General features: G+C 38.4%; 2 protein-coding genes across 2 annotated transcripts; one reads left to right on the top strand and one right to left on the bottom strand.

Moving 5' to 3' along the window:
* Positions 1-546: 546 nt before the first annotated feature.
* brk1 (BRICK1 subunit of SCAR/WAVE actin nucleating complex) lies at positions 547-2,031 on the bottom strand. The gene is made up of 3 exons (XM_088390219.1): positions 1,850-2,031; positions 1,349-1,431; positions 547-1,021 (listed from the first exon to the last, which is right to left on the bottom strand). The coding sequence occupies exons 1-3, from the start codon at positions 1,965-1,967 to the stop codon at positions 995-997; spliced, it is 228 nt and encodes a 75-aa protein (XP_088246345.1). The 5' UTR covers positions 1,968-2,031; the 3' UTR covers positions 547-994.
* A 484-nt stretch (positions 2,032-2,515) lies between these two features.
* Positions 2,516-19,011, top strand: tex264b (testis expressed 264, ER-phagy receptor b). Its single transcript, XM_088390218.1, has 4 exons — positions 2,516-2,910; positions 7,260-7,481; positions 14,716-14,878; positions 17,906-19,011. The coding sequence occupies exons 1-4, from the start codon at positions 2,656-2,658 to the stop codon at positions 18,175-18,177; spliced, it is 912 nt and encodes a 303-aa protein (XP_088246344.1). The 5' UTR covers positions 2,516-2,655; the 3' UTR covers positions 18,178-19,011.
* The last annotated feature ends 243 nt before the right edge of the window (positions 19,012-19,254 follow it).

Raw genomic sequence — 19,254 nt, 5'->3', positions numbered from 1 at the left:
AATAATTTCTGCTTAAAAGCATCACTTGTAATTATTTTATTCGATATTTATATTACGTGATTATACAGTTTATAGTTAATATTTAAGAAGCATTGGATGCTACTCTAGCAAGAAACAGTGACATAAATTGCCCCAAATGAGATACGACTATTTCCTGTTGAATTAAAACGGGGAAAAATTGTCCGTGCAAAGCACTCTGATAAAATAACCTTTTGTTGTTCTCCTACCGCTGCTACATTTGAGGTTGTTTAAAAATAATTATTTGTTTAAAAATAATTTAATAAATTAATATTTTCTGCATTCATAGCGGCCTCCAAATTAGATCTTGATTAGACCAGAAAAAAAGGAACAATTTAATGTTTCATGCAAAAAATACTCTTCACAAACAATGAATTTCCTCATGGCTATTAAACACATATTCTTGGCTGCAGTTTATTGTATTAACAGTATTCTACAGCAACTGAGCAAATGAAATCCAGTGAACTAAGGGAATCCCTCGTTTCTGTGTAAATGTTTTGAACAAAATCATGACAAAACAGAAAAAGGTTTCATTTTCCACAAGGATTTTCTTGCATTTTATTACAGTATGTAACCCTTGACATATGAGTAAAGAGTGCAAAGAACACACAGTCCTTATTAAAGACCACACAACAAGACTTGTTTAACTTGGCACAAGAGGATGGTCCCCACTCATCAATTCTGTGCTGTTATCACACAAGTACTAAATTCCTCAAAATGTTAAAAGCAAAGTTTTTGATGATTATTTTGTTTCTTAAAAATGCCATGCCGAAGTAACACACACTCAGACATCCATTTCCTGTATACTACACACAATGGTGGCATCATATAAAACAAGCAAAACTAGTGATACAATTTAAAAATGAGCATCAAAAAAGAGGGTGGAATCAATCACGCAAATTCAAAATAAACAAAAAATGGGCCACTAGGAAATGGAAGGATAGCATCAGGATGCTGCAATTTTCCATGACGTCGTTTAAGTCAAGGTTTCACCTTTTGTCACCTGTAACAGACAGATAATACAGTATATGTCTGGAGGCAGTGTGGCACATTTAAAAATTTGAAAAGAATATTGCTACCACTAAAAAGAAACTAAAATTACAAGGTTGTATACAATCTCAATAATAAACGCTGTCCTCATGGACGTTTTGGTCTTTCATGTAATACAAGTAGCTGTTGCATTTATGTACAAAATTTGATATACACTTGTTAGAATTATGACTTTATTCTTGCAATTGAAATACTGTTTGTTTTCAGTTTGTACCGTTACTACGCTCGTGTAATAAATAGTGTAAAGCTAGAGTTTGCAAACACATCGTGTCATACTTACTCTTGCTTCAATGTATTCGATTCTCCTCTCCAAGGCTGTCAACTTCTCATTGAGGGTAGCCAAGCGAGATCGACATGACATGTCTAAAGAAGACATTAAAAACGAATATTCATCAGCGTACTCCAAATATACATTCACCATCACCACCACATTAGACAACTGTACAGATCAAGATCGGACCTTTATGTAACGTTCATTCGATCTATTTGCCAAGCACCGCAAGACGAGCATTTTGGTAGCTGTGGCGACCGAGTGGTGCTAACAGGCTCTTACTATTGTTAAAATCACGTTTGTGCTATATCGATTAGCACCACTATTAGCCAACATAATATTTTAATATAGCTTGACATCAACGTGACACGTTTAAAGAATGACAACAATCAACATAGACTAGCTAAAGCGATGCTCTATGGGAGTGGCTACGGAGGACATCACTAGCTAGCTTAGCCTACGCCTAGAAAGTCCAACCTCAATCATACACCGAAGAAAGAGAATGCTTACCAAAAGAGTTAAGGAAGTCAGTAATTTTCTTGATGCTGCTCGTGATTACTTCGATATACTCCCGGTTGGCCCAGTCTTGGTGAATTTCTCTCTGCACTGGATCCTCCTGACCAGCCATGTTGGACGAGTCGAGTTTTGCTATGCGTCAAGCTAGTGTCTAGCCGTGTGAAACCGGAAATACAGCGGAAGAGTCGACACTTTTTGGGGGGTACAAATGCCCATTAACTGTATTATTGTGTGCAGGTCATTACAGAAGACAATTTTGCTATTCAAATCTGATCAAACAGTTATCAGTTATATTCTTGCAGCGATTTATTTCCCGGATTTTTTTTTTAAAGGAGCATTTATTAATTCTATTATTTAATTTTATGTGAAGCTATGTTCAGCTGGCAATTTTAGTCCAGCCCTCTTAATGTTTATTTGCACAGTGATTTGCCAAACAAGGAAATGCAATAGTCACCGTTTATCTCGTTTATACTTTCTGGCTCTGTTGCACCATTAATGTTAATTTTTAACTTTCACTTAAAAAAGAATAAGTAAGAAGTTCATTTGGAGGGCTAGTTTTGCTTTCGTCAATAACTAGTGTGTTTAAAACTATTCCTCGGGCCCCTCTTGGCTTTAATGGTACATTCCAGGAAGTTTCATTCATCGTGCAACCAGGTGGGTGGTTAGTTCGATCGCTATGCATCATGAATTCAGTCCTCAAAGGATGAATGAAAATCCCTGCGTTGATCCAGTTGCCAATATACAACGATCCAAAATAGTCGATTTTAAAAGCCAGTTAAAGATTATTCCTGCCTGTCATTATGTTAGAGTGGATGAATCTGTGTGTGGCTGTTAGCCTGTTCGTCACTCTTTTGTTATTAGCAGGTTACTTTTTATACTCTGGACTCCTGTCGGATATTATCATCTTTACCGGGTCTCCTCCTATAAAAAGGGTGACGTTCGTCTACAAGTTTAAGGAAGGATCGTATAAAAAATGTGCAAAACAGTTTCAAGAAGCCAACAGTATCGGGCCTAAACTTTCTTGTATCGGAATATTCTATGATGATCCCAAAAAGGTAAGCAAAACACGCACCAGCTATGAGGGGGGGAAAAGATGCATATTTGTACAACTTTGCAGCACTTCACTTAACCTCTTGTTACAGTTCAGTGAATAAAAGAGAGACAATGCGTGGATTTGGACGGTAGATGGCGTCAACACACTTCTCTAGATATACTGAACATTACAATACTTTTCAACTACAGTATTTTTTACATAACCACAATATATTGGAGTTGGTGCATGACAAAATTAGTATGAAAAACACATCTAGACATAATAAACTGGATTAACAGTTTGAGAATGTGCTTTTATTTGAGTTTTGCTGAAGCATATCTGTACAGGTTTTTTTTCAGATTCCGATTCTAACCAAATATATGCTGCAGTTTAGGCTGTCTGGGCGTGGGGTTAAACCTCAGTATGCATTAAAATTGCTGAAGAGACAATCAATATTAATAATGACCCTCACTCATGATTTTCCGTTTGTTTTGTTGTGCTGCCTAAAGCAATGTCATTATTATAATTAGGAATATTATGAACTACAACGCAAGAGACATTTTAAAACTATGTCAGGTCACTTGGTACTTTCCGTTGCTCCCAAAAGAGGTTGTCTGAAGCATCCAAATGATAATTTTGCATGTGTCGTAAAAAAGTAGGCCTTCCTTCGCCTGGACCACTGCATCTAAAATTCAGTGGGGTGGAATTGTTTGAGATGTTTTCCGACCTTCTGTTCATGAGAGCTTATCCAAACATATTGGAGGCTGTCCATAGCAGGCAATAATGTCTGTAACCACTCCTCATACTTTATCCTGCACACGCTCTGCAGTCTTCCAACTCATGTGGTGCGTCTTTCCACCTGAGTCCACCAGACGTTCTTTATTTTTCAGTAGGCTTAATCCAAACAGAATTAAAAATGTAGAAACACCCTTACCTTGTAATGGTAAATGGCAGACAGATTCTGAATATTAATGTCAAGGATGTTCCATCCTGATGTAAAGATCAACATTTTACAAGACTGTTTCCACATTCATTTGAAGACTACTGTCAATCGGTCTAAAAAGGAAACAGAATTACATATTTTGTCTGTAAAATAACCCTTTAAGCATCGCATATCAGAACACAACCTGAGTAATGCATCTATGCAAATAATACCACAGGCATTTATTTTTTATCCTCTGTGAAGATGAAGAAAGACTAATATTAGTGGTACTCATAAGGCGAAAGTACTGCCCTCTAGTGGTCAGGGCGCGTACACCAGCATGATTGTGACAATATCTGTGTCGTTTAAATGTCTATACAGTATTTAATTTAGGATTCCAATTAATGATTATTTTATGAGCAATTAATCTTTCAATTATTTTGTTGATTAATTGGATTAAAAACACGTTTTGTTTTCCGTTGTCATTGTAATTGCTCATCATGTCATTGTTGCCTACTACAGTATATGATCTGAGTTGTCTTTTAATAGTTGCGGCAGCTTTAAAAGGGCTCAGACAGAGTCCTCCTCTTTCCGTCTTAAATCTTCTTTTCAAAAGCTGACAATTAGGGTAGCACTGGGTGCTGGCACTGCACAGTCTCAGCCAACTCCTGATTCAAGTTCAAATAATTGGTATAATGATCTCAGCTCATTAGTGTCCAAGCCGCTGGATGCTTTCAGTCCTAGACAGGAACCTCAGAGAGCGCTCTCAAATAGGAGGACTCCTATTTAATGTCTAACCAGGGAGGCACTTGCTATTGATGATTGCGGTGAGAAGATTTTTTTTTCAAAAGGTGCAGCTGACAGAGAAGTAGTGTCTCCATGACTGCTCTCATCCCGACTTGTTCTTCTTTTTCCTCTTTCTCACGTTTACCACTGTTAATGATTTCCTCCGGGGAAACTAAGGACCTCAACAAGGACTTAAGTTGGTCCTGTGATGGTTGCCATGGATGCAGGGCTGGAGTGGCTCTTTTTGTTCCCTAAAAAAAAGCACTCACATATTCCGGGCTTTGCTCAAGAATTCCTCCTCCTTGACAACTCTTCATGCGGTGTTTCTCTGACCCAATGTGGCCTCTTCACTGCCCCGTGGCTTACTTCATCCTCTGCGAAGATGTTTACATCCTATCCACGTTTTCATAAGCAGTCAAGGCCACAATTTTGACATACAGTCCTTTCATTAAAATGGCTGTCGGTGAGACGACACGTTTGAAAGTTGCAGCAAGCCACGCCGAGGTCATAGCATGATGGAAGTTGAGAAGGACGAGTTGGTTGGGGGATGAGAATTGGCGCAGCTGGTATCCGTTGTGAAGGCTGATGAAATAGTCGACAATCTCGCTAATGCTTTCCATGACAGAAAGTCCATGTGAAACTACTTTATATGCCAGTGAATAGTTGGATGTTTTTTTTCCCTTCCTTCTATTGCCTCACTCAACCTAAAATTTTAATTCCATCCCACTGGAATACATCGGATTAATAGTAATTTGTCCTCTCTTGATTTTTTTTGTGTGTGAGCAGAACAATAGTAAGTTTTATCCATTGTCGTTTTATCTTGTTCAGGGTCCCAGCTGACTTTTAGGACAGAGGCCGGGTACCCCCAACCGGTCTTAATTATAACTCACTATAATGTGATTGAGCCGTAATTATTTATACTTACTTCAGGAGAAAAAGTAAAAATGTGACTTACAATAATGTCTTTAAATTTCAATAAGATTGAAGAATCCAACTATTTGCATCTTCTGAAATGCAGGGGACCTTGTGGATAAAGTTAAATAATTTTGACTGTGAATACATTTGTAGAAATATGTAATTGATCACAAGGCAAGGTAGTATCAGATTTTCATCAACATAGCATGCATGCCTTTTTTTTTGGTGCAAATTCTCGTAGGTTAAAAAGGAGGCTCTGCCTCGGGGTAAAATACCTCAGACAAATCAACACAACTGTTACCTGCCAAACATGATATATTATAGGCAGGGGGAAAATTGTTTCAATATAATATTGTGACAATATTTGTAGTTTGGGATTAGTAACGTAATACATTTTCTGTAGCCAGTGTTTTCTTTTTTTCTTTTTTATCTTTAGAAAACTTAGCAAAGATTGAAATGTCCCATAACAAAGCAAATAAAACTAAAATGTCTACTGGGGAAGTCGATTTCCCTGGCTGTCATATAAAAGTACCACTAAAATATTATTATTTAAATACAATCTATTTGATATGTTTTTACACAGTGTATTAAGCAGAATTCCATTTGTAACCTGGCTAAATCCACACATATGGTCTTTGGTTTAGGTGCAGTACATGCAGAGAAGCAAAACAAGAGGCTTTTGTTTTTTCTGGATTCTCTGCATGAAGTCACGCGGTTATCGATAAAAAAAAAGTTGGCTGGGAGCTCCCATTGTGAATTCCCAAAAGATCCCTCCACAATGTCAAGAATGTGCATGCAGGGTCGGATCATTTGTGAGCAGAATATGGAGCACATTGATACAACCAATCTCAATATTTCACAATGTGACACATCACTCCTAAGTTTAGGAAGAAACTCTTGCGTCTTGCGACATACAATCGCTTGTATTGATTCGGAACAATGATTAGATGTTGCATCATCCCTCATTCAATTGAGATTTATTGACACACCTTAAATGCTCCTCCACAATTTTTCAATTTGGATGTTTCCACTAAAAAGCCACACCACACTTGCTAACGATTAGCTAGCACGAGGTCACAACAGCTAACTACACTTTTACTCAGTGAATCCCACGTCACTTAGCAGGCTAGACTTTACTTTTCAAGCCACACACACTCAAAGTTACAGATAGTATACTGCAGAATGCGAAGATGATGACCCAGCACATATTTAAAGATGCAAAATAAATTATTATCTGGTCACTCAATTCATCATTGTGATAATCAGTCAAATAATTGATTCCAGAAATATTTGATAGCTGCTGCTCCAAAACTGTTCTTGTTCTGTTAAATTATCACTATTTATATCTCCTGTATGGCAATGCAACATACAGAACATTTCTTCTCAGCACTGTTAAAAATTCACATGATGGCAGTAGATAAAGAACATAAATGTGATGGGTTATCATTTTTTTATTCTCTGCTTCTAGTGGCACTCGGCATGCTTGGATGTCCCAAGTGGGTTCATTTGTTTAGAGCATCTTTTTTTTTCCCCCTTCTCCATCCTCCTCTATTTAATTGCCACCAGGGTGCTCCGAAGATTCAGAACGTTAAATACTGCAATTAGAGCTCGTGTTAATGAGCATGTTTTCTCTTTAAAAATTCATCTAAAATACTTTTATTGTCAGCAAGGCAACTCCTCTCAAAATACACGCTGCCTGTGCACATTCTCTTTCAATGATCCTTTGCGTATCTTTCTTTTCTTCAAAGGTGCCCGGACCTCAGTGCCGCTGTGCTATCGGCAGTATTGTCAGCGAAGGGGAGGACAAGGCCGACAAAGAGCTTCTGAAGCGCTACGAGACATGTGGCTTCAAAGTTTTCTCTTTTCCTGAAGTCACACACGTGGTCACTACCTCATTCCCCCACAGGACCATTTTCTCCATCCTCCTGGGAGTAAAAAGAGTCTATCCACGGCTAGAAAGCTACATCAAGGTATTTTGCTTTTTACGCCCATCCGTAACTCAGTCCGCCTTCTGTGGTTTCAGAAATATTGCTGTAACCTCAGGCTTGCTCAACAAAATGTGATCCTGAATATGAGTGTGCGGTTAGGAAAAAGTTCCACGAAAAAAAAATGCAAGTCATTCTGTTGAATCAAAAATTATTTGCAACATTGCCAAACTTGAGTTAAAGTGGAATGTGAGATTATTCAATCTTTCCCTGTACCCTCTAGGTTCCTTGAGACTGTAAAGTTATCACAACTGGTCTCTGCAATCACAACACAGATTTGTGAAAGTCAGAAAAGTCTACTACTCACCTCCCAATATTTATGCTGCAGCTCTCAAGTCCAAGCTGCAAGAATATTGTTTTCCGATATGATATTTGAATGTTCTTTTTTAAAGCAGCTCCGGGAGTTTTGAAGTTATTATTTAGGTAGCATAGCAACCTGAGTCAGCCAGCGGTGAACATTCTTACCATGAAGGGGCCTTACTAGGCGATGTTTGATGGATTTCGTGTCAATGAATCATCGGGATGTGCCGACTTGTGTGGCCAATCTGGCGATTGTTTAATTTTGCAGTGTGCTGGAAACAGGTGGCAGCACCACAGGTTGTCTTGAGTAGCGTCGCTTCTGTCGGAGAAACGCTGGCCCGGGTCCTGTCTGGCTGCCTCTGCCATCTGTTTGGACGCCCTCCAGCGACACTTAGACGGTCTAAGAGGTCAACGTACACAGTCGATGATCTAACCGACCATCGGTCTTCTTCACTTAATTACATCCCGGTTTTATCTTTGCCTCCCCTCGCGTAGCTCAGCTGTTTGTTTGAGTCTATCTTAGATTTTGTGCGTGACTCATTTACTGGCTGGAGTTGCCCCAGTGATGCTCAGTGACACAATCTGTGATTTGTAAAACTAAATTCCCATATAAGAAATTATGGAAATTCACTTGTTGCTGGGATTGAACATTAGCCATCATAATATTATATAAAATTTGAGTAAAGTCATGCAAGTGATTTTACAAATGACATTTCTACTAAATATAGGTTGTAGTTTCTCCATGCATCTTTTTTTTTTTTTTAATTTATCAGTATAACACGAGTCAATTCTGATTAGAAAATATAAATGCTTGAGCTCTAGTGATGTTACAATCTTGAAGGATTTTCACCACTTTCTTCTTTAACTGTACTGCACATTTGGAGTCTCCAGTGGAACGGCACCGTGATGTTTTGTTATTGAAATACAGCTCAGTTTTCCTAACTTGAAGTTCACCGGGGACATAATAATGAGGTCTCAAACCCTTCTGAAAATTTTTTGAAACGGCGGCACACGTCGATTTTGTGAGGGAAATATGCATTGAAATTCAGTTCTTGCAATACCCATGTTTGATTCTGTTGCATCACCCTGAATGCACCTTGACACTTCTCCCACACACCCGGTGAGTATTTTGAGGTGTTTTGAAAGAGGTCCTTTTGGAGTGCAATTGTTTCCTTTCAATGAAACAAAACCGTCAAAATGTTTGTTTAGACTTCTATGTTGCGATGAGCTGGAGTTGTGGAGGCTGTCTGAGGATTATGGTTTGTGCTGTGAGTAAAACAGATGAACTTTATTTGGGCTAATCGGAGACACTTTAAAACATGGCAGGTGCCTGCCTACTCCATTTCAAGGGGAACTAAACCCGAAATGTCCATCAGACTCTTGCCATTCCCAAAAACAATCTTTCACGCTTTGCAGTCTTCCCCCATAGCTTCAGGTACGATATTAAACAACACCGTCCTTCTTGAGCTGGTTTTTCTTGAATAAAGCATGCGCGACACATTGACTATCCCCAATGGTGAGACCTTTTCAAAGCAGCTCATCAGCATTTAGCAGATCTAGCTTTCCACGGCAGGATGATTTCTCGCTGTCGCTGACACTTTGTTTTGCCGCCCTGTGGTCTGGCCTGATATTTGCCTAGTCAGACCATCGATCAGTCTTTCTTCTGTGCCTTGGCCCTCAAGTGGTGAGCTTCATCACAGATGCGGCAACATCTTGAGATTTGATTGGTGCGCGGCAGCCGGCCGGGCGTTCGGACCTGTAGTGAGGACTGGAATGGGATGATAATATTGCTGACATTCACGCAGATCTAAAGGTTTGAGAAAGACAGACTATGGAACATTTGTTTGCTTCAGGGCACTAAAGTTGATTGCCACCACTGAGCCTCTGTGCTGAATATAAAGCAAGTTTACCTTTGTTCCTCGATCATGTGCTTATTTTTAGCAAGCTGCACACATGGCAACATGCTCATGAACCTTCACAAAATGCTGCCTCTTGCAATTTTCTGTTAGTCTTGCCACTATGGTGGACCAGAGTAGTGCAAACCACGGCACATCTGCTTGTCCTCGGGGCTTATGAAACATGCCGACATTTGGCTATGATGTAAATTTGGAAAGGTCAAGAGAAGGTCACAGGGTTTTGTCCTCTGGACAAAGATGCGATGCCTATGTGAGTGTATTTCGAAACACTTTTAAAGCAGTACGCCAAAATTCATTTTCCAGTGTGTGTATGAAGTGTCCAGCTGATTTTCTGAAAGAAAAAAAAAACAGTTTAAGTTGATTATGAATCAAAAAATGAACATTTTTGACCGATTTAAAATGAACAATTCCGCATTCCTGCCATCCGGTATTGCCGTAATCTCCTCAGGTTTCATATTTTCACGTCAAGAAATTAGCGTTCACGCTTTTATAGCGAGTGTTGCATCACGTGCCTGCGAGCGAACGTTTCCCATCGGAGACTCTACAGAGTTTGCCCGTTCAAACATGACTTTTATCTCCAGGCCTCTGGGATTCTACTGTTGGTGTTAAATGTCACATCTGCATTTGATTGATCCGATTCAAACTTAGCCTGTCGCTCTGAATTAAGATCATGTTGTATGTGGCGTATGATTGCAATTTAAGAGGGTTTGTTATTATTAGTCAAGTCAAATATGTTTTTAAAAGCCCTTTTAAAAGATGCTATCGTACATTAGATTTTGGTTTTTACTGTGCGGGGCTAGGGGTTTTGTGAATAGCATTTGAAAAGGCAATTTTCAAACATTGAAATATAAGTGCTGGTGATAGGTGAAGGGGTCTGGGACTTTGGGGGGGAGAAGGGGGGCTTTAAGAAAATGGTTAGATAAAAAGGAGGCTTTAAGGAATTAGCTGCTTTATTCAGGTCACTGACTTTCAGGCTGTCCTTTTTCATATTGTCATGGCTGAACACATCACTGAAGTGAAAATTGCTGCTTGAGTGACATTGTTCGTTCTGGCGTTGTCACTCATTATGTCTTCAGAATTGACTTATGCACCTTTAGGGCTTTTGGATGAAATGTAGACCATAGGAATCAAAGATAGTCTCATCTCTTGGATGAGACAAACTACAGAATGTTTCTACTTTGTATTTGCATTTCTATGGACATGTACATAAAGAGAATATCAACCTCCAAAGATTGTAGTAACGGATTAATTGCATTTCTATTCATTGCAATGGGGAAGGATGATTTGGGTTACTCAAGTCAGCACTGTAGAGGATCGTAACATTTTACTAAATAGTGCTTCTAATCTTATATTCATACAGTGGATGACCATCCGAGTCACTATCAATCTAAGCTATAGTATGTGACAGCACGCTTTCTTCCTTTAGTTTAATACCTGGATTATACATTTACTTGTCTTTCTAGGAAAAGAACTGTCAAGTCATAATGTACGGTAAAGGCTAAGTGTATAGGCATGTTTTACCAAGGGAGATCAGAATTATCTTGTTTTAGAGCCCTAAAAATACACCGCAGTGTTTCATTTATTTATCCAAGGGTGTGTGACGCACTCACTGTAGGATCCCAAGCAGATGCAGTCCCCCCGGGCGAAGGACCTGAAAGAGAAAACACTTGCACATCCTCTTCCTCTTGTTGACCGTCTAACGGTCAGCAGGTCCCTCAGGATCTGCTGCAGATCGGCTGTAAATAAGCAACGTTTAATTCTTGGAGTCTTGCACAAAAAAAGATGCTGGGTTACAAAAAAAAAAATGTTATTTTTTGCACCATGACAAATTTGTTTATTACAACTGAAGCGTTGATAGATTGAAAAAGGATACACTTGTACACAGCAGAGATGGATATTCTCATGCGTCTTGTTGGCCTGGGTGATTTCTCATATGCAGTTTAACACTTTTCACACTTTAGAAAATGACAGTCTGTTCTAATACTGTAAATCCTATGTGGGAATAATAAATGACCTTCCCTTGACCCTGATCGTCTTTACCGCCTTTAAGTGCTTGCACAGGTCCCAGTGGTCCTGATTCTGCAGTGTATGGAGAAAATACAACAAAAATCAATAGCAGACTATCCAGAATCCCCTGCCCAATTATACAAGCATACAATGCAGTGTGTGTGAGTGTCAGGGATTCGACTGTAGGTCTTATTATTTGCCCTTTGCCCATTTGGCCTAAGCCTCCACTGGCATAGGTGGCATAGAAACGGAGCAGCAAGGCTCCAAGGATTAGGCCTTCACAAATGATGATGATGATGGTAAGGAATCATTGTCACTGTTGTTATTTACAAACAGTTGAATTCAGAGGATCAACAAGAAGTTCTAAATGAAGTATTTTTAGCTCAGGCTTTCACAGGTCTTCAATATACAGTTTTTTAACTACACCTGTGTCAAAATCACTTTTTCTACGGTATAAAATGATAATACCAAGACCATTTCTTTCAAGTCTTTTTCTGCCATTAATGTGGCATATTAGCTGGTCAACTAAAAAAAAAAAAATCTTCAAGAGGGAATGTAGGGTAAATATAAACAGCTGTAATAATTTTGTTGCACAAGTGTACACACCCTCATATATCTCTACTGTTGTTATGTTCAGAATTGAAGGTCAGCACAGCCTGCAGCCTTTTTTTTTTCATCAGAAGAAGATTTTATACTCAAATAAGGAGTTATTTAGACCTTTTCATAACTCCCTCGACCTTGGCCAAGGTCTTCTGTTCAGGTAAAAAAAAACAAAAAAAAAAACCTAAAGCATTATGCTGCCACCACCATGCTTAATCGTATTATTTGGAACTATTAAACTATTTCTTTTTTAGGTTTAGGTCTTCATTTTTAATCTGCAAAAACCTGGACATTTCAATAGTGGTGAGTAGACTTTGTAGCTAATATAAATTTTCACAGTTTCCTCCAAATATATAAAGCGCCAAAAAGATTTGATCCAACAAAAAAAAAACAGTTTCCTGCTTGATGTTCATAGTTTCCTTTGATCACCACTGTGTTCCAAAAATGATTCAAAACACATGAAATATGACGTTGAACTGGGTGCCATGTTCTGTCAGAACAACAAACAAGGGCACTCCAATTTATTTTTGGTTCATCGCACCAAAACCTTAGCATTTCTATTAATACACCCCTGCTCAGTCACGTTCATCAGCTGCTGAAAATAGTCAAATGTAATCTTTACCAAAGCTATTTTGATTAAAAGTTAAATTATATAGCTGGTTTTGTTATTGAAGGAACCCCATCAAGTTGAAATGCATAAAATGCTAAACAAATCTACAACTAATAATGAAAGTATACTTAAATAATTCATGTATCCAAAATGAAATCAACTTGACTGCTTTACAAATCAGACTCGCTCGCAATGCAAACTTTTTTTATTTTGTAAATGGGTCTCAAAGCTCTCAGCCTGAACTTTAAAAGTAAAAACGATTGACGCATTTGCAGAGGACAAAGAGGTTGATTGGTGACAATGTAAGTCTTTTAATAGAATGCGGTCTTCTCTTAAATGTTAATACTTGTCAGTTCATTTGAACTCCGAAGCCCTGCTTCCGTTTGTGTCGCGTCAAATCTTCTGACCTTCCATTATTTAGAAGAAAAGAAATAACGAATGAAAATGGAACCCGCTGCATTAATGCATTCTTTTTATTTTTGATTTGACAATTTCTGATGGCTTGTGTCTGTCAGGTAGCGCATCCGTATGCATTATGCAACACATAATGTGGATACACAAGCCTCTGGGGGGGAGTGGATTGATAATTGACGTTGAAATCAGTGAAATGGATGTTGCTGCATATGGTAGAGCGAGGCATGTCACCGCTGAGACAGATGGTGATAACGACGATGGGATGGAAAAGAATTCAGATGTAAGACTATTTGGTGTGCACGAGTGTGTGTTTGTGAGTCCCACTCTTGAATAAGCTTACTGTCTTCACTTTATTCAAAGTGGACTATCTGAAAGGATCATTTTTTTCCCTCTCAGTTTCTGTCAAGAAGCTGTCGAAGAATATCAAATGTTGAATGTCTTGAAAAGGCATGCAAAATTATTGATGCCTCCAAATACTTATGCTGAAGAACTGACGATGGCAGGGAAGCCCATACTTGAGATTTGAACAAAAGTGCAACAATAAAGGGTTGTCATTATCATATTTTTGACTAAATAGAAGAATAAATTCATATTAACACATGATTAAACATACTAATTTAAGCAATTTTGTTACTTCAAAACTGTGTGCCTGACTGGTTGCCCTTCATAGTATTAATTACACAACAGCTAGCTCTTAATTTCAAAAATGTTCATGCCTCCGAGTTTGGATTACAATATTTCAAGTTTTTTTGCATAACGTGATCAAATTTTAATAGTAAGCACTAAAGTTAACTAATGAACAATAAAAACTGAATTTCGTAAATATTCATACACAACTATAGAAAACAAAAATCATTTCGTGGTCATCAATAAATGTTAATGTTAAATGTTAATAAAGAAAAGTTGTGTGTTTTGCAAGATTTCCGACCACATTCTCATTAGAGCATGTTGACCTTCAAATCTTCTTTCAAATGTTATCCAGCTGCACCCTGTCAGATGTTTAGCTTCCGCCAAAAGTATGGAAATAACAAAAATGCGGCATATGAAAGGTTAATGAGCAGTCAGACGTCAAGTGGTGTTCGTTATGTGAGCCTCTGCTTGATTGACGCCAATATTGTTATATTATAGACATGTCTGCTCTTGTGTACAGGTGTTATACAGAAACTCATTCCAACACCTTCTGAGTTGGATTAACAGTTTTGCATGCTCACACTTCAGAAACAGATCTTGTTTCGAGAAACCTGCCACGGATAGCATTAATTGTGCCTTGGGGTAGTGTGATGACATCCAATGGTTTAGAAAAAGAAAAAAAAAGTTGTTGACTTGGATTGTACCTGCTGAGTTCACGAACTTTATTGTAATATTGTTCCAGGATAGAAAACTTTGTGCACATCCTTTCCTCGAGATCTACAGTGAGGATCTGATCCACTTCATGGCTCCGCTGGCTCGACAGGGAGACTTCTACGTTCCGGAAGCCCGTCTAGCGGAAAGGAGGCTTTCTTCGGAACAAGAAGAATCCGACTCGGAAATTTCAGGTATTTCCAGTCACACTTGAATGTGTTTTTCCACGGTGCATGAAGACAAATATACATTCTTTTCTCTGTGAAACATGACAACTATTACATTCTAACATGATTAGTATTACATTTCGTCGCGATAGATGACCTTTTGGACATTGTTTACGCGACTATTTTGCTTATGAAGAGCGCACAGCAGTGTGTGCGTGAGTTGCACCTTTTTAGGTGTTAATGAAAAGACCAAACACAGCAGCCGCCGATGAACGTGTTGTGCCACTCACCCTGGTGCTGTCAACAGCAAGACGGGATGCCATCTGGAAAAGTTGCTTTCACTGTAAAAGATGCGGCAGTCTTTTAACGCTATTCCACTCGACACTAATTTATCCTCGTGAGATTTACCGTATTTCTTTCTTAGGGAGTGTTTACCACAGTGGCTGCTTGTATGAAGCCCATCCTATTATGCAATGTGCAAAAAATCCCTGTCTGGTGGGAACAGAACAATCTTTATTACAGCTTAGGTATATAAAATAAAATAAAATAAAAGTCAATTAAATTGAATTAAATGAATTAAATTAAATGAATTAAATTAAATGAATTAAATGAATTAAATTAAATTAAAACAAATAAATAAATAAATAAATAGAAATGATAATTATAATTATAATAATGTATTTTTAAGTCACAGTTTGAATTTTTTTTATGCCTGGCAAATTGAGCTTTAATGACAAATACATGTTGCTGGACATAAAAGACCAAGAACAAGCAAAACACTCCAAATTACATTCTTTCAATATTTGCTAACTGTTTCAGAACTCTTAAATTATGGTCAGTCACAAAATGAACCACTTGAGGTGCATTCAAAGCTGCACATTTACATCATTTCTGCACTAGATGTTGCCCGTTAGTCTCCCGCCCTCACAAAATCACAGTTCTTCATGTCTGATGTGCGCTGAGTGGAGGTGACGTTTGGGCCCCACGACTCGGGATAATAATGTGACAGGTAGTCGTGCTCCTGTCACGCTGTGTGATCTACTCAGTCGAGTCACGCACTGGAAACTTGGCCGGTCCACTGACCCGTCCAACCTGCCCACACTCTGCCCTGCCTCCACATGCCAATTCTGTCTCGGGGGGCAATCAAATCTCTCGTATTGTTAGACAGCACCTTACGAATCGTCTTGACTACGCATCTCAGATACAGTTGGAAAAAATGCCGTCAGAAAATACTGAATTTCCACACCCAAAAATATGAAGCATTCTTGCACTTTATTTTTCCTCCCAAAAATTTTTCCTCCTTTTTCACTCCAGTTTGGCCCTAGTCTAATATTCTCTGTCAATATGGAGGCATTTTCAAAGCTATATGCTCCCTGCTTTAATATTATACTGTCTCTGTCATGTGATGGCATTTAACAATGCACCAGTGCCATTTACACGGACAATGTTGATATGAAACCGAGTGACCTGCAGGCATGAAATTATATATTTGTAGCTTAAATAACGTCACTTTGCCAAGGCGGGATTGTGAAGCGACTCAATAACAGTACAGTCAAATCCCTGGGACCAATTGAAAATTGCATAATTGTTTCTTTTAATAGAAGTTTGTAAAAGTACATCACAAGTGTGAAGACATCATCTGCCCCTTTCGGTTCAGTCCTCACTCAAAAAGAATTATTTTCCTTACAGTGCGGTGGCTAAAGGTTTACGCAAAAGGTTCGTTCAGACTGTGTGTTTATATTCCTCATTGAGTCGTCCGCTAATGACAGGCTTGTTGCTTAGTTAGACATATTGATTTGAGAAAAGTGTTGCGAGAACACTCACTGTTACACAAAAGGCCAAAAAGGGCAGCAGACTGGTACACGCAGGTATAAAATTGATCCTATTAACCTGCAAAGGGCAAATTGAAAATCTGAGACGATAACAAGGTTGTATTGATACAATAAACTTCTCTTGAAAGGAAAGAAGATATTTGGTGAAGTAGAAAGTCTCGATGTGTAAAAAAAAAAAAAAAAAAAAAAAGAATGCAAATATTGACCTCCCTCGTTATGCCAAGAGGCAATAGGAAATGTCACAGTGAAAGGAATAATATTGCCTTGGAATGCATATTTTCAGTTGTGGACAATTTATGAAAATAGTTTTGTTATTTTGGTGATTGTCTTGTTTGGAAAAAGTTCAACACCCCCACAGCCGCCTTGTGCTCAAAACCCCCCGTATCCAGTCTTAGCATTAGTATTAGTATTATTTGCTACTGGTCACCCAGGCCACATCCAATATGATGCCGCACACAATTTTCTTGGAGATTACAATCGAAGGCGGGGGTCAGGGGGTTGTGATGAGGCGAGCATCTATTATCAGCCCAGAGTTAGAAGAAAATGCTCAAAGGCAGTAAATATTTGGTTGACTCTTTGGATTATTATAACTTTTTAAACATTACAAATTGTGATATTCACTGAATTTTCCTCCCCAATTATTACTTATTAAATTAATGCGAGTAATATTGATTAAAATTATTCGTTAGATTTTATCTGGTAATTTATTTCACTAAAATTCTCACTTTACTCCCTGAATATGACTTTCATAAAATTGCAACTCGCAAACTATCCGTTTTAATCTCATATTGTGTTTCTATTCAATGTGATGCTAATATTTTTGCCATCTGCACTTTTGATTGTTTTTATGCTAAAATGTGAATTTACTATTGACAGTTTATTATTTTCACCAGCTCGAGTTCTTCTAGTTTAATGAGACATAAAGGGAAAAAAAAAAGATTTGAGTCGAGAATGCACTTTATTATTTTTGTACACAGCCAATAAAATACAGTCGTCATCTAACCAGAAGTTATATTTACAGCTGCACGAACAAGTGTGCAATAGTACATAACTGCAATCAATGTTTTTAATATAGGTGCATTGCAGCTCAAATTAGAGCCGGCAGATTTGGTCTGAATCTCTCCGATTATTTGGGAAGCCCTGCTTTCCTCATGCTTGTTTACAGAAGTGCTCTCACCATCTGTCCCATCTCCTCCTCTTCTTTTCGATGGCCGCTTTCTAGGTGCAGACTCAAACAGCGAATACAGCTCAGGGAGTGGGATTCTCTTGTCAGACAGCCGAGAGACGTCACCGGCCGTGTCCTCGGCCCGCTCTGAATCCGTCCAGGACCGCGAGAACGCAAATCCCGGAGGGGAAACTTCCAGGGAGCGATCCCTCAAGGAGATGGACTTGGAACGGAATGAGCAGGAAGGAGAGCAATTTAAGAAAGGCTCGAGCCAGGTGAGCCTTGATCCCGTCCCACAGTTTTTGGGTGTTGTTAGTGGCGAGGAGTAAAAGTTGACTGAGCAGGTTTAAAAATTCGTACAGCAGAACCTTTGTTGTGTCAAAGGTTCATCTGAAAATAAACACAACAAAGTTCGTTTGATTCTCAGGACATGCTGAACTTTTTCACTTTTTTGATGACCCTCAGTCACAAGCCCACTCTTCTGCCGGAGGCACAAATATTGAATAAATATCTTCATGTATTAATGTTTTTTTTTTTCACAATTTATTATATTTTGATATTATTTGGCCGCTTCTCACCTTGCACTGCACATCCTGCAAATAGACTCTCCCCAGCCATTTTTTCAGTGCTGCTTTTTGTTGACCAAAATAAATTTTACTTGAATGATTTCCACACAGCCAAGCAAGTATTAGGGTCATCGAGTCATTATTTTTCGTCTTTTGTGGGAACATTAGTGAGGTCAGAGGTCATTGACGGATCCAAGAGAGGAGCTTACTTGGCTAATGATTTCTGTTGCAATGTTTGTCAGAAGAGATGTTCCACTTCAAACTCTTCAAACTTTATTGATGTTGCTTTCTGCGCTGGTGCTAAAAAAAAAGAGCCTTTCCCAAGTTGTTCCTTCAAAGTTGGAAGCATATACTTGCCCCTTAAGACATTGATAAGCTGAATAATTCAAATTTAGGAGGAACTGAGGGATCCAGTCCTATTTAAGTCGAACTGTGTTTGTGTATATGTAGTGTTATTTGTGGCTGTCATTTATAATGGCCACTGTTTATTTTAGGTTTTTTACTCATGCACAGACATGCACATTCACACAAAACTCTTAGTACTGTGTATAGTATTTGAATACTTTTAATGGTTTTAATAAAATAATTTTAGAAACATTGTGAATGGATTATTTTACTTTAAAGGCATGCTAATGTTTCCCAACGTTTATTGAGCCATAGCTTCAAAGGATTATAACACCGAACCCAAAAAAAAAATAGCAATACTGAAATGATCTGGCCTCAATTTATAAAGTGTGAAATCTGGACCTGTTTAATTGAACACAAAGCAGCACAATGGCGATTCACTCATTTGTTGTTGTTGTTATTTTAAATTCAATGCTGATTCCAAAATTTAAATGA

The sequence above is a fragment of the Syngnathus floridae genome, chromosome 11 (genome assembly GCF_059516105.1).
Source record: "Syngnathus floridae isolate MCC-2025c chromosome 11, RoL_Sflo_1.0, whole genome shotgun sequence".
NCBI classification, from domain to species: domain Eukaryota; kingdom Metazoa; phylum Chordata; class Actinopteri; order Syngnathiformes; family Syngnathidae; genus Syngnathus; species Syngnathus floridae.
The sequence above is the reverse complement of the archived record's forward strand: the minus strand, read 5'-3'. Positions and strand labels throughout refer to the sequence as shown.